The sequence below is a fragment of the Alosa sapidissima genome, chromosome 3, assembly GCF_018492685.1.
Source record: "Alosa sapidissima isolate fAloSap1 chromosome 3, fAloSap1.pri, whole genome shotgun sequence".
Classification (NCBI taxonomy): Eukaryota; Metazoa; Chordata; class Actinopteri; order Clupeiformes; family Clupeidae; genus Alosa; species Alosa sapidissima.
The window spans coordinates 1940150-1953990 of NC_055959.1; the positions used below are offsets into that span (position 1 = coordinate 1940150).

The following is a 13841-nucleotide window of genomic DNA, read 5'->3' on the forward strand; positions in this document are numbered from 1 at the left end:
GCACACACAGGGTAGACACGTGCACCTTTTATACCCACACACATACATTCACACGTACACACGCTCTCTCAGACACACGCATATGCAGTAGCCTATTAGCACACACTCACCCACCAACTGACAAATAATTTCCCCCTGAACCATCTAAAATAATCTCTACCTCGAGCATGTAAACATTCAAACCGACACAGAAACAAACACATGCACATCTAGAGCTGTGACACACAGTCAGTCACGCAAGTACACACACGCGCGCACACCCGTAAACACAAACAGCCAGATGTAAACACACGCAGGCAGCCAACAGTAGCACCTCTCTGTCATGGCAGACGAATCCCAGGCATGCACCTCCGTTTGGGTCGATTGAGAGGCAGGGCAGAAAAGCCACATCGTTTATTTGTCGAGTGCTGTGTGTGGCAGCAGGAGGAGAACTACAGTAGTCACAAAGACACGCAATCACTCACAAAAACACTCACAAACCCAAACACACGCAAACAAACTCATATCCTCACAAACCACCACCACCACCTCAATGACGAACTGTTCCATATACACTCAACAAGGGCGTAGGTTTGGTCTCAGCTTTGGTGGGAACACATCCCCAACTCCTGTTGTCACAATACCAACATTAGTGTTTCAATACCAATACTAAGTGAAGAATCAAAGTGAAAAGATTTTTTTAAAACTTGATTTGGTTTGTGTGATTTGTGAGATCATTCACATCAGTGGCAATCATAGAATTTGATTGACCCTCCACACACACACACACACACACACACACAAACACAGACATACATAGAAAGTGATGGTTGTCATCAGTGTTGGGCAAGTTACTTCAAAATCGTATTATGTATTACTCATTACTGTCAAAATAATTTGTTACATTATAATATCTATCTGAATTGTAAGGCATTACACTACTATTGTATTACTTTTGAGTTACTTTCACCAAAATATCTAGAAATATGAATTTGGAATTCTAAATGCAGTTTATTATGCTCAATGCAGCTCATTGCACTTCTAATGGAGGGTGATGTGGTATAACATAATGACTGAGCTAGGCTTAAGGCTAACAACAGTAGAATGCAATAGGCACAGTGATGGCTCATGATGTAATACAAGGAACAAACATAGCCAGAATTTTGTTAAAAGCAGACCAAAGGTCAAAGTCTGGTCAATTGTGATAGAAATGCTGTAACTTTAGGCTTAGGCCTACTCATTAAAATTAACAGAGAGCCCACTACCTGTATATTGCAACCCAAAACTTAGACATGTCAAGATTTCTGAAACATGTTATATGTATTTCAAATACAAAATAGTATTTTGTAATTTTTATTTTATTGGGTTGAAGGAAATGGCTCTGTATTTTGTATCAAAATACTTTTTTGGTGTGTATTTTTGTATTTTAAAAATACTGCAAAATACTATGTGAAAAACACTAAAAAAAAAGTTACTACTTGATGAATAATTGGTAATTAGGCAACAATGGTTAATGTTTATCGCAATCAGCTAATGTGAGAACAGCTGTGTTCAACGACATTCACAGCTTTTCAGTGACGGCCTTTGCTTAAGCATCAGCTCTGGTCTGAAGTATAAGTATAAATACTCTTTTGATCCCGTGAGGGAAATTTGGTCTCTGCATTTATCCCAATCTGTGAATTAGTGAAACACACTCAGCACACAGTGAACACACAGTGAGGTACCCACTAATCACGGCGCAGTAAGCTGCCTGCAACAATAGCGGCGCTCAGGGAGCAGTGAGGGGTTAGGTGCCTTGCTCAAGGGCACTTCAGCCGTGCCTACTGATCGGGGTTTGAACCGGCAACCCTCCGGTCACAAGTCCGAAGCGCTAACCAGTAGGCCACGGCTGCCCTGAAGCACTGGTGTGAAGTCGTACGCAAGTAAAGATGAGCAAGGTTACCTGTGCATGTTCACATCAGGACACCGACAAAGGCAACAATGTCCTTTTGTATCCAAGCCAATTAACAGAAAAAATGTCAGATATCTCAATGAACCACAATGACATCAATAGATGGTAAGGTGTAGAGTGTGTTTGAATTCCCTTCCTTGTGGCATCCTTTTCTGCATTGCACAGTGGGGAGAAGTTCACCTTGTTTAATTAAATAACAATTATATTTCTTTATTAGCTGCATACTTGAGGTTGGAGATATTAAGGCAAGTCAAGTTTCTCACATACTGGAAGTTCAAGATATACAGCCTTATGATTTTCTTATTCAGTTCTACACTGGACTTGAATTACGAAATTCGGCACAGATACACAATTATGATTTTGGCCTATTGATTATAATGTGGTTAATTGTAAGTATAAGTATATTTTAATCTCTGCATTTATCCCAATCCGTGAATTAGTGAAACACTCCGCACACAGTGAGGTGAAGCACACACTAATCCCGGCGCAGTGAGCTGCCTGCAACAACAGCAGCGCTTGGGTAACAATGAGGGGTCGGGGTTCGAATCGGCAACCCTCCGGTTACAAGTCCGAAGCGCTAACCAGTAGCCTAGGCCACGGCTGCCGAATTGAAAGCTCTGTCAGTCAAATTCAATATCAAAATGTTTTACTTTGGCCTTTTATGGGGTATGTATTGGCAGACAGCCCTGGTAACTTACCGTTGTCGTTGACACACCTGCTCGCTTGACTGCCACTGCAAAGTAGCCTGTGCATTGGCATTCTCCATACGTGTACCCTGCGTGTCAGATAACCCTGACGTTTCTTGTATTGTCGTGCTGGCTGTCGGAATGATCAGCAGTACAAATAAGTTCGCTAAAATATTGGTGGGGACAATTTTGTTTTTTTGATTAGGACTAGTCCTTAGCGTTACACCCTAAATCTACGCCCATGACACTCAAACACATTAAACAACAAAAGGTAACAGTCTAGGACTGTGGAAGCACTGCCCAGTGTTTTTGTTATCTCTTTACAGGCTTTATTGAGCTAAGAGGGATCACAGCCTCTGTGCTCTTCTCTACCCGTAACAGAAGACCTGACGCACACTTCCCCACTCTCACACCACTCTGGAGGCCGCCCTGGGAAATAAAAAACGTTCTAATGAATAACCCCCCTGCAGTGGATGGGGGAGGCTTTTTTTCCACCAGAAGCTGTAGGTTGGTGTGTGTGCGTGAGACAGCTTAGATTGGCCTGACCGCAAGGAAGTACTGAGAGTCCTTGGAGAGTTGACCCTCTGCCTCATCCTGAGACTGGTCAGCCATAATGAGAGTCCCACTGGGGAGCACACAGGGAAGATGGTTGGGCGCCTGAGAGTGCTGACAAAAAATAAAAGCATCTTGTAAGTGTAACAGGTTAAATCTTACATTTATGTAATAATAATATAATTGCACAAGAGATGTAGTTAATGTCATATATTTTTACTCTTATTCTTTTATTTCAATGGTACACTGGTAAGAGTCTCTGGTAGCCACTCCTCTCCCCCCTTGTCTTAGCCCCCTGTCCCCCTCCTCTTTCCTGTTTAATATCTGTATGGAGAGGTAGCTTGTGCTTGCAGCCTCATAAGAAATCTAATAAATATTCATATTAAATATTGTCATCGATAAGATTGCTTCACCTTCTGTATTCAGTTTATGCACATTATTTTTGGGTTATTCCGTTTAGCCACATGCCAGAATTAGCCTTGGACTACACAGTAGCTTAATGTTATTTACATAGCTGAATTAGCATAACTAGCACTAACAGTAGCCTATAGTTTGCTATGTGAACTGTTTCAGGAGTTGGCAGGAGGCTACTAGTAAACTCACCCTGTTTGTACTGGTGAGCTTGTGTGCAGGTGTGTTATGTTTTTATTCTTTACTTTAAATGCATTTTTGCATTATTCACCTGTTTAATATCTGAATGGAGAGAGGAACTGACAGAAGGCTATAGTGAACTCACCCTGGCTGTACTGGTCAGCTGCACTGATGGTGAGTTCAGAGTCATTGAGAGCAGAGAGAATTCACTGGCAGACATTATGCGTAGCCAGAGACAGACCTAAGGCACTGCATGAAGACTTTAGGAGCCTGTTTTTAATGAGCTTTTTGCGACTGTCGTTCAGTTTAACTGCACATTTTTATCTGCTTCACTCCCACTAATAGTTTTTGAATAGCTTTGTCTCCATTCCTCTCTCTCTCTCTCTCTCTCTCTCTCTCTCTCTCACTCTGTGAATAGTTTGTGAATAGCTTCTCGGTACAAAACAGCCCCTCCACCCTTCTGTGAGGGGGGGCGCATCTTTTAACCCTCCTCAAAACCACACAGTTAGCTGCGAGACACGAGTGCAATCCCTTCTGATGGAGTTATGCAACGCCACACACCCACATTTACGCGGCTACTTCTCTGGCCTTCCTCTCCCACTCAAATCTGCCTCGGGAGTAGCCAGTGGCTCCCTCCCTCTCTGTCTCTCTCCATCCTCTCACACACACTTGACACGGCCCAGCAGTCAAGCCCGACTGGGCCCCAAACACATGGAACACCTCCAGACATGGAGCGTCAGCGGGGTGGTGAAACCGCACCTGAGACCACACAGGAAACTTTTTTTTTTTTTTTTATTACCATGAGCTATATGCTAAGTGAGGACGTCTGGCTAGCTATATATTAGCATACATGGATAGCACTGGTTTGTTTGAAGAGTGTAGGTATATTTGCTGTGATCAATCTAGCTCTAATTTTTGATTGATTTAACAGGAGTGCCAACGTTCCTGGATGGCTTGGCAGCAGTATGACTGTAGGGTAGAACAGAGTGGAGCAGCAAGCACCAAATCACCTAAAAAAAAATCATTATTGTCTGCTTTATTGTGTTGTCAGCTCTGGCAACATCTACACATTTCACCAGTGATTTGGTGTCGTTTCTTATCAGTTGACATGCTACTCTGTTGTCCACTGGAATAAGGTAACATTAAGCAGAAATCTGGTTAAATCTGGTAGAAAACTCACCCACTAACTGAACTTGGTGGTTAGTTTTAGTTACAAATAAAAAAAGCTCCCAAATACACATTTCAATTTCTCCATTATTGTCTGAACAAATCTTTCACAATATAACTTTTAAACTCAACAAGGTGATTTTGAGTCCCTGTCCCTGAACCCCTGAACAACCTACAGTATGTAACATGTCTGATTTTGGTTCTCAACATACTTAAACCAAGATTTTACAGACACTAACTAACAGCACTGTAAGTCTCAAAACAGATGTTTATGTTATCATCTGTCACATTGTTTCATAATGACGGCCATGTTAGCACGATCCTCCAGTGGTACCTTCATTAAAATTCTTTCCAGTTCCAGGTCGCGAGTCAACAAGTACACCATCATCGCCCAGCATGCCTCTTTCACAGGCAAACTTGAAATTCTGCAGAGCCATGTGGTTGTGGGTTGGGCTCCGGATCCAGGCCAAACAGAGCAATATTGGCCAAATATTGGCCTATATGCTTGACCCCTTTCTTCTCACCAAAGTTACTGGTTAGTTATATGAACAGGGTAAGTAAATCTTCCAAAAACTCCTGAAGACCCAGCTCTTTAGAGAGTACCTCCTCTCTTAGTGCTACAAACAACTGGACATGCTTAACCTAGCACTTAGCACTAGACTATCCCCCTTTAGAACTGTCACTTGGTTCTACAGTATGTGCGTATACTTATTACTGCACTAACATGTCATTCTCACACAGTACCTTGATTGTTTTTTACTTTATTTTGTAAATGATTTTGGATAAAAACGTCAGCTAATGTAAATAGAGACTCTTGACCAGGGGGCCTAACATTGGACAGGGGCTCTGGAACATACTACGGAGTATTTAGATGTGGTGTATAGACCTTTACACTTGAAATGTGGTGTATAGTATCCAATGTTTAACACTCTTTTTAACACTCTGTAAAGCGCCATGAGACATGTGCAATGTGTTGGCGCTCTATAAGTGATATTAAATTGAAATTGAAATTCAATGTCTATTTCTAGAATCCTCAATTTCTAGCATCTACACACAAGTGTAGCAATTAAGATATATTGTATTGTGCTGCCTGGACCAAAACATGTGTTTGTTTTTCACATCATCACCACCAGAGTAAACACATCAGCGCTGGGCGGACAGGCTCTTCATGAGAGTAAAGTGGAGGCTTGAAATGCTGTTTTGTGCTTTATGCAAATGTTAAACAGTGAGTCATCCTGCAATCTGGACCCAAGCCTGACTTGCGTGGGATTCTGGGTACTCGAGCCACCTTCGTTCACTTGCTGCCTTATTACAGTGAAGGCCCTGGGGGAGGCGAAGCGGACACTTCTGTCCAATGCGTGTGCACACACACACACACACACACACACTCTTTTAAATTATTGAAATGGTCTGCTTCGTAAAAGATTCACAGTTTTTTCTTTCTTATTGCTCAGGTTTTTGATGTAATATATCGAGTGCACTGAGGCGCGACCCACAATATGAATCCTCTCGGGTTTGTAATAGAGAGGATCAGGGGTAAGAGGAGGTGAGACGTGTGGAGTGAGGTGGAGAAGTGTGGGGTGCGGAGTGTTTTCACAGCCAGCCTTCCAGGAATGAAGCCGCAATGGAGGCTGGTGTTTAGCCAGCAAGGCTTTAAAGGTTCTGTTAGAAGTCTTGTTACGCTGTTTCTAAGCTATGAAAACTACAGTGCTACATTTTGGGGGCATGATTTTAAAGACGGTGAGATGTGTGGCTCGAGATAGGGAGATGGGGGGGGGGGGGGGGGTAGTTGGAGTGTCTTCACAACTCACCTTGCAGGAATGAAGTAGTGATGTAGTGAGAGAGGCTGTTTTTTAGCCAGCAAGGCTTAAATTCCAAAGTGGTGGGTCTGAGAAGAAGCCTGGTTGCCTTCCCATTCCCAGACCTGACCGGTTTTTCAAGAATTTGTTGGAGAAGGTCTCTTACAACCAGAGGGCATCTCTCCACAGCCTTGTCTAATCATGTTCTAAGCTGAAAAGTTAGTGCATGAAAAGAGCCTCCAAGAGCCTCTAAATCTAAAAACAAAATGATAAATCACAGGGAACAGGCTGTTTAAAGGGCCACCAGGCAATGTTTTCGTGTTAATTAATCATCGTTCGTACTCTCTCGAGGTCTGGCCATCTCTATTTTCTGCACTAGCTTATGTGGCATTAGAAGGATATAAGCAGAACAGGACTCTTTTGAAATAGATCAAGGCCTATGTTTATGAAGCATCAGGCTGGTTATAATGATTTAGGATCAGGCCCCTCAGTGATCACACCCAAATAATTTACACAGGGCTGTTACCAGTTCAGCTCTCCTGGTCTAAGGACAACAAACAATGCTCATGACAAACGATTTCATCCCGTACACTGACTTCCTTGCACAACATCATAACAGCCTGAAATGTCAGAGTAGCTCTTGAAAGGCATGCAGATATTTCCTTGAGGTGGAAAAATAATACAGCAGGCCAATTCAAACAGTCCAACCCCCTCAACACTTCCCTGCCTCTCCGAAGCACCAAGAGCGGTTACTATGGCGCTGGCAGGGGAACTTGCTGTGAGAAACAAGCGAGTGTCACCCTCCTCCTGTTCCGTGGTCCCTCCGTGGCAGATCGGCCATTGTGCTGGGGGCTGACAGGCGAGTGAGCGTGGCGTGACGTGACGTGACATTTGCTTATTCACTTCAGTGAGATGCAGGAGCAGCGATGATGATGAGACTGTCTTGCTGGCCCACTGCCTACTCGCCTAGCAAGGGTGGATGGCTGTGAGGAGCCGGGGGGGTTAGTGGGGATTCCAGGGGTGTCCAGCTCTGTAGATAATCTCTGGAGAATGGCTCTGAAGAGTTCACTATAGAGAGCCTACAATTCTACATGCCTACCCTGCTGTCGTATCATAAGCCAGCGTGCTACTGTATATCTATGGGGGTTGGTTGGTGAGAGAGTGCATGCCTCAGACGGCTTCTGATATGGCTGACCACCCACTTCAACAACCCCCCCCCTCCCCCCAAACATAAAGCTGCATAAAGTCATTAATCAAATCATAGTGAGAGAGAGAGAATTTGCCATCTTGGGTGGTACCTCTTAGTGGAAGTTCTGGTGTGGGGCCATGGATTAGCTAGAGAGGCATGTGTACTGTGGGTTGATCCCATTGGTGAGGAGTGGAGGATGAGAGCCTGGAGCCAGGCTACCATAACAACACTGCAGCTCACACTGCTGTCTTCCTGTTTTTGGCACGCTTTCAGCTCTTCTCTAGGTGCACGTGAGAATGTGTGTGTGTGTGTGTTAAGGAGAGAGAGAGAGAGAGAGAGAGAGAGAGATAAAAGGAGCAAAAATACAAAGCAACCATGAATAATGGTAGTAGGTTGAACAGTACACCCCCTCGCTGTTTCCAAAACACAGTCTATCCTCCTACCCTCCTGACAAGCACAGAGAGAGAGTCCTTCCTAAAACATGTTTCTGTTGTCTGCTGGTTTGACCTTAGTGTCGAATGCCTCAGGCCAAGTGTTGAATTACAGTGGACAGGACATTCTACATGCACATCTTTGCCCTTAAAAAGGCTCCACTGAGGTTACCAAAGTGTGACACCTTCACCACTAACCCACTCGCACTTGAATATGAAAAAGAACATCAACAGATGGAAACACTCAGACGAAGCAAAGCTTATATATTTCAGATGCTTGTGGGCAAAACAAGTGTCTTTGTGCATTGCACTGACACTTCATGTCATATGGCTCACTGCAGACATATAGGGCTTAAATCTGGTTGTGGCATGAGATATTGGATTCTAGTTAAGTACCCTTTTAAGGACATCTCACTGGATCAGTCCTCTCATTTCCTTTGGCCCCAGCAGCCAAAATCGTCAGCTAGTTAATAAAACATGCACAGACCCCAGTGATTTTGACCATGAGGAAGACTGATGAAATAAAGACGTATTGTAGGCACAGAAATTAGCCGTTTATAAATAGAGTCTGTTGCACAGAACTGACATCATTGCACGACTTGTCCTGTGAAGGACACTGCGAACAGACGCCAACAGTCTATCAAAAAACACAAATATTACTCTGACTGTCTAGGACTGGACGAGTGTTCCTTGTTTGGTGCTAAAACACGTTGTTTTCACTCTCGAAGCAGACAGAAGGTTTTAGCCATGTCTAATTAAGACACCCCAAGGGGCGGTGGGTGTGGTGGGCCACTCTGCTTGGCAAACACAACGTGGATGCAAAAGGAAGTGTGTTGGCGAGTTAACTCATCTGTGAAGTCACTTCTCCCCCAGATGTCATTGCTCAATCAACTTAATCAGAGGCTAAAAATATCCTGCTTGAATGCTTTTCGCCAAGATGCTTGACATTTACCCAACACCTTGTCTGCTCATTTACACAGCCAACTCCACCTGTTTTAGCAGCCAAGAGAAAAGGGGGAAAAGAGCCCAGAAGGCTGTATCACTCACTGAGGCCATGACCAGTGCACAGCGACACCCCCCCCCCCTCATCAAATCCCAGGCCTCGTCGTGACATCCCAACTGAAACCAGAACCGCTCTAGTGAATCCAAAACAGATTAGGCAGCAGAGAACGGCGCTAATCCCTGAAAGACATCCCCATGACCATTTGCTCCCACATCCCCACTGCTGAGCCCTGCACAAGGACACCTCCACCATTAGCCAGAGACAAATGAGCCCTAGCAGGCAGTCACAATGTGCCACTCCAGATCAGCCACTTGCTTTTACTCCTGCATTATGAAGAGTGCATGAGTGCTTTACTATAGCGAGGGGGAAAAAACTCAATCAAATAAAGTAAACATATAGACATTACTTATGTTTCCCCTTTAGGCAAAAACAAAAAAACAAATGAATGAGAGGCCAGTGTGTTCACTGTCATTTGTAAACACTAATGGGAGCTTCACTCCCATTACTGGGCTTTAGCTCTTCCCACGATTTGGCATTTTGTATCATTTGTCCTAGAAGTTTGGTTTAAAAAGGTAATTTTTGAGAAAAATGGCACATCACTGCAGATAGGTGAAGAGCAGCTGCTATGCTGCTCATACCACTCAAGTAGCAATGTAAAAAAATAAGATTAAGACAAGAACATATTTTCAAGCATTTTAATACAAACTTAATAAACTATCAGTCCCTCTCAACATGTAAGACACCGACTCCAAATACTTTGTTATACTGTTTGTTTTTATCAAGTATTGCACAATGTAGGTACAAAATTAATATACGATTACATTTTGTCCATAATATAGCAAAAATCTTTAAACTCTTAAACAGAAAATACAACTCTTATGTTTTCTTCTTTTTTTCAAAAAAAGCAAATATTCTTAAATTTTTCACCACTACGGAATATTCTGTACACAATCTTCGATGTTTTTAAAGATGGATTCATTTTACAATTTCAATAAAAAAAGAGAGAACGTAAAGCTGAGGCAGCCGTCACAGATCACTGGAGTAGTAAAAAGATATAAATGCAATACCATGTCGTAGAAACAATATATATACTCTGATATTTTACAAACTCTGTACTAAATTAAATTATACAATTAGAAAAAAGACCAGGAAATCCCACTTATTGATGCCAATCCTTTGACAAAAAAAATTGGCTGTCCAGCTATGTCTTAAATACTGTAAGAGGCCATGACAAGTGTTTTTTTTTTTCTTCTTTATAGATACCGTAAAACAGTCCATAAAAATAATTTTGTGCTTGGTTGGCAAAAGAAAGAAATAAAAATGTATTGAGTTTAGGTAACCAAGCTTGAACATGTTGTACTACAAGCTTTTTCCATCGTAAAAAAATAAAAATCAAAATAACAAAAACAGAAAATAAACTCAAGGGGGCAAATAGTACATCACCCTTGGGCTCATGCGCTTGGACTGGTACACTGGGACTTTACAGTTGACATGTAGCTTTATCCATTTTCCCACATTTTTGTTTCTCTTTCTTCCCCAAATGTGCGTTTTCCAACTCACATTTCTGGTCGTTGACAATTTTTCCCATTTTTATTTTCCTAGTTGGCCATAACTGGCTGGAATTGCTGGTTAGAATACTGCATGTTGTTCAAGCTGAAATTCAAGCCATCCATGAGGGACTTCTCGTTGAGGCCCCCATAGGCCGCGAAAACGTCAAAGGCATTGCTGTACGGGAGAGGACCCAGGCCGAGTGGGCCGTCCCCGGGGAACACAGCGCCCGGGCTGCCCTGGCCCTGCAGGCTGGGAAACACAAACTCCTTGGCGTTGGGGGAGAGGGCGGAGGGCTTGGGGTGCTGCTGCTGCGGGGGCTGCGGCGCGCCCAGGCCGAGGCCGTAGAGCGAGTGCATGGACGTGGAGATGGCTTTCTGCTTCAGCAGGCTGTTCACATTCAGGCCCAGGTTGGTGGGGGAGGTACGGGCCACCTTCCCGCTACCGCCAGCACCACCGCCACTGCCATTGTTGTTGTTGCGGCCACTGCTCTTCATTTTGGTGGAGCCGAACTTGGTGGCGGCAAAGGTGGCAGTGGTGAAGGTTAAAGGCTGCGTGGAGCGTGGCATGAAGGTGGGGCTGACCGAGGCCGACTGGCCGAAGGGAGGGGAGGGGGAGCTGGATGTGGGGGAGGCCCCAGATGGAGGCTCGCTAATGGGCATGAACACCTGGGCCTCAGGGTTGAAACTGTTCTTGATCTCCTTGTCCAACTCGAGCCCGTTGTCATTGCTATCGTCCACGTAGAGCACCTTGACGGGCCCCTTCTCCCCGATCTGATAGGACACCTCGAAGGGGTCGATCCACACACTGAGGTCCTGAGGCAGGTTGTTGCGGACGTCCTCAATGTCCAACCCACTCTCTTTGGCAGCTTGCTCCACCACAGGGTCCACCTTCTCCCCGACGTGTATGCATCGGAAGCCGGACCCTTTGTATGGCTTGTCTGGATACCAGTGTCCCTCGTACTTCTGCTTCAACTGACGTTCAAGCTCCTCGCCGAAGATATTCACACGTCGTCTTGGCAGCTTGTTGTACAGATAAGAAATTATAAAATTGAGTGCTACTTGGATTTCAAGCTGCATAGCTGCTGAATTGCCCAAGTGTAAATTATTCTTTTCCTTGGAAAAAAAAGTACTTCCGTTGATTTTGAGGTTGGCACGTCAGCAGTATTGTCAAAGTGTCCCAAGGTTGCACGGTCTCCTGAAAGCTGGCAGCGTAACAAAAAGGGAAACAAAAACTTTGCAAAATTTCAAAACAAAGTGCTGATTGCAGAGGAAATGTCTTCGTTCACAGATGAGTGATTCTGGCCCTTTAAGAGAGAGAGAGAGGAAAAGTAAATTAGTGAGATGCCATAAAGTGTGAATTATGGGTCCTAGAGGTAGCGACAAGAACAAACGTGGTTTTATGCAATTGCCATAAACACAAACGTGGTTTTATGCAAGTAGGCTAAGTCTACTCTTGCTATACAACGTCACCATTTGGTCACCCACCAGTCCTTACTCTGACGCTTGAAATGGCTGAAGAGTTCGAGTGAAATTACATTTTAAATTGTAGATCAATGGAGAAAAAAACAGAATAAAAGTACAAAAATCATTCTGTCATACAACGGATAAAGGACGTCCACCTGCTGACACCACTTGCTCTGAATAACGTTAGATAGCTCAACCTCCTTTTAAGACAAAAAGGCTACAGAAAACAATTAACGCATCCTAAACGTTAAAGTTACCAATGTGTCTTTCACAAGGCAAACAGATGCAAAACGTGCATTTTGTTTTTAGAGATATGTAAAAAGCCCTACGAGTCTGTGTGCGGTTCATCGTCTGAGGCAGGCAGCAGAGGGACTCGCAGAGCTGATCTCGTGTTACATAATAACTAGCCTTCCTCGCTCTAAACCCTTACAATGCAATGCATAACCGATTCGAAGTGGTGGCACCACACGGACTTGGTTGTTCCGATCGAATGAAGTTATCTGTTCACAAAGTAGAACCCGCTTTATGCTACATGGAGACGTATGAATTCACAGTAAACAACTAATGTAATTGGGCAAAGAAATTCTTCTCGGCAAGTAACACATTGTTTGTATGCATGCAACGATTTGGGTGTAACTACAAGACAAAACAGGGTTTATTCCTACAGAGATCCAACACAAATCCAGTTAATTCACACAAGAAAAAAAACACTGACAGAAGCAAACATGCTGAGTTAGATAACCTTCCTTCGACAGATGATTTAAACGCGTTATTTAAAGAACATCTAACTCCTGCGATTTTAAATGGGATAGCCTATTGCAACGATAAGGACATGTCATAATATCAAACAAGAACTTAAAAGCCTCAACAATCAACATTATAGGGCTCAAATCACCAGGCTGCAAACCAGCCTTCATATAGATATATTTTGTCACGCTTACCCCTCCCTATTATAATACAATGACTGACGCAGTAACTTGGCTGGGATTTAATATGGCAAGATGATTAACGACTGGAACTATTGAGTTTCTAATCAAAATGGTGATCAATTATCAAATGCAAGAACTCAGCATTTCACTTAGCTATTAAAGACGAAGAATTAGAAGGAAATACTTACTTTCACGATAAAAAAAAAGATTCTCAGTAGTTCTAAAGTACCGTTAGTGCAAATAGGAGAGTGGATATAAATATTTTCTTCACATGTATCATAAAAAAATGTTCCAGTATGTGTAGCTGTTTATAGCTAGATTATCTTTCTTAAGTTTCTTTTTTAAGCAATTTTTCGTTTTCACCTTTCGACAGGCAAGGTCTTGCTTCTCTACACCTGGCTGTTTTTACAACTTCAGTCTGTACCATGAAGCTCACCCTGTATTTATAGGTTTCCTCCGCCACGGACACGAGGTAGGCGGTGATGCGGTTTCAGAGGTCAAAACAATACGAAGACAGCGTCTAGGTTTTTTATTGGTGATTTAAACTAAC

The 13841-nt window shown here is 43.3% G+C and overlaps 1 protein-coding gene across 1 annotated transcript; it reads right to left on the bottom strand.

Annotated features, from left to right (window-relative positions):
* Positions 1 to 10029: 10029 nt before the first annotated feature.
* Positions 10030 to 13720, bottom strand: tob1a (transducer of ERBB2, 1a). Its single transcript, XM_042087369.1, has 2 exons — positions 13480 to 13720; positions 10030 to 12202 (listed from the first exon to the last, which is right to left on the bottom strand). Exon 2 carries the CDS (start codon positions 11973 to 11975, stop codon positions 10947 to 10949), a length of 1029 nt encoding a protein of 342 aa, XP_041943303.1. The 5' UTR covers positions 11976 to 12202; positions 13480 to 13720; the 3' UTR covers positions 10030 to 10946.
* Between the last annotated feature and the right edge of the window lie 121 nt (positions 13721 to 13841).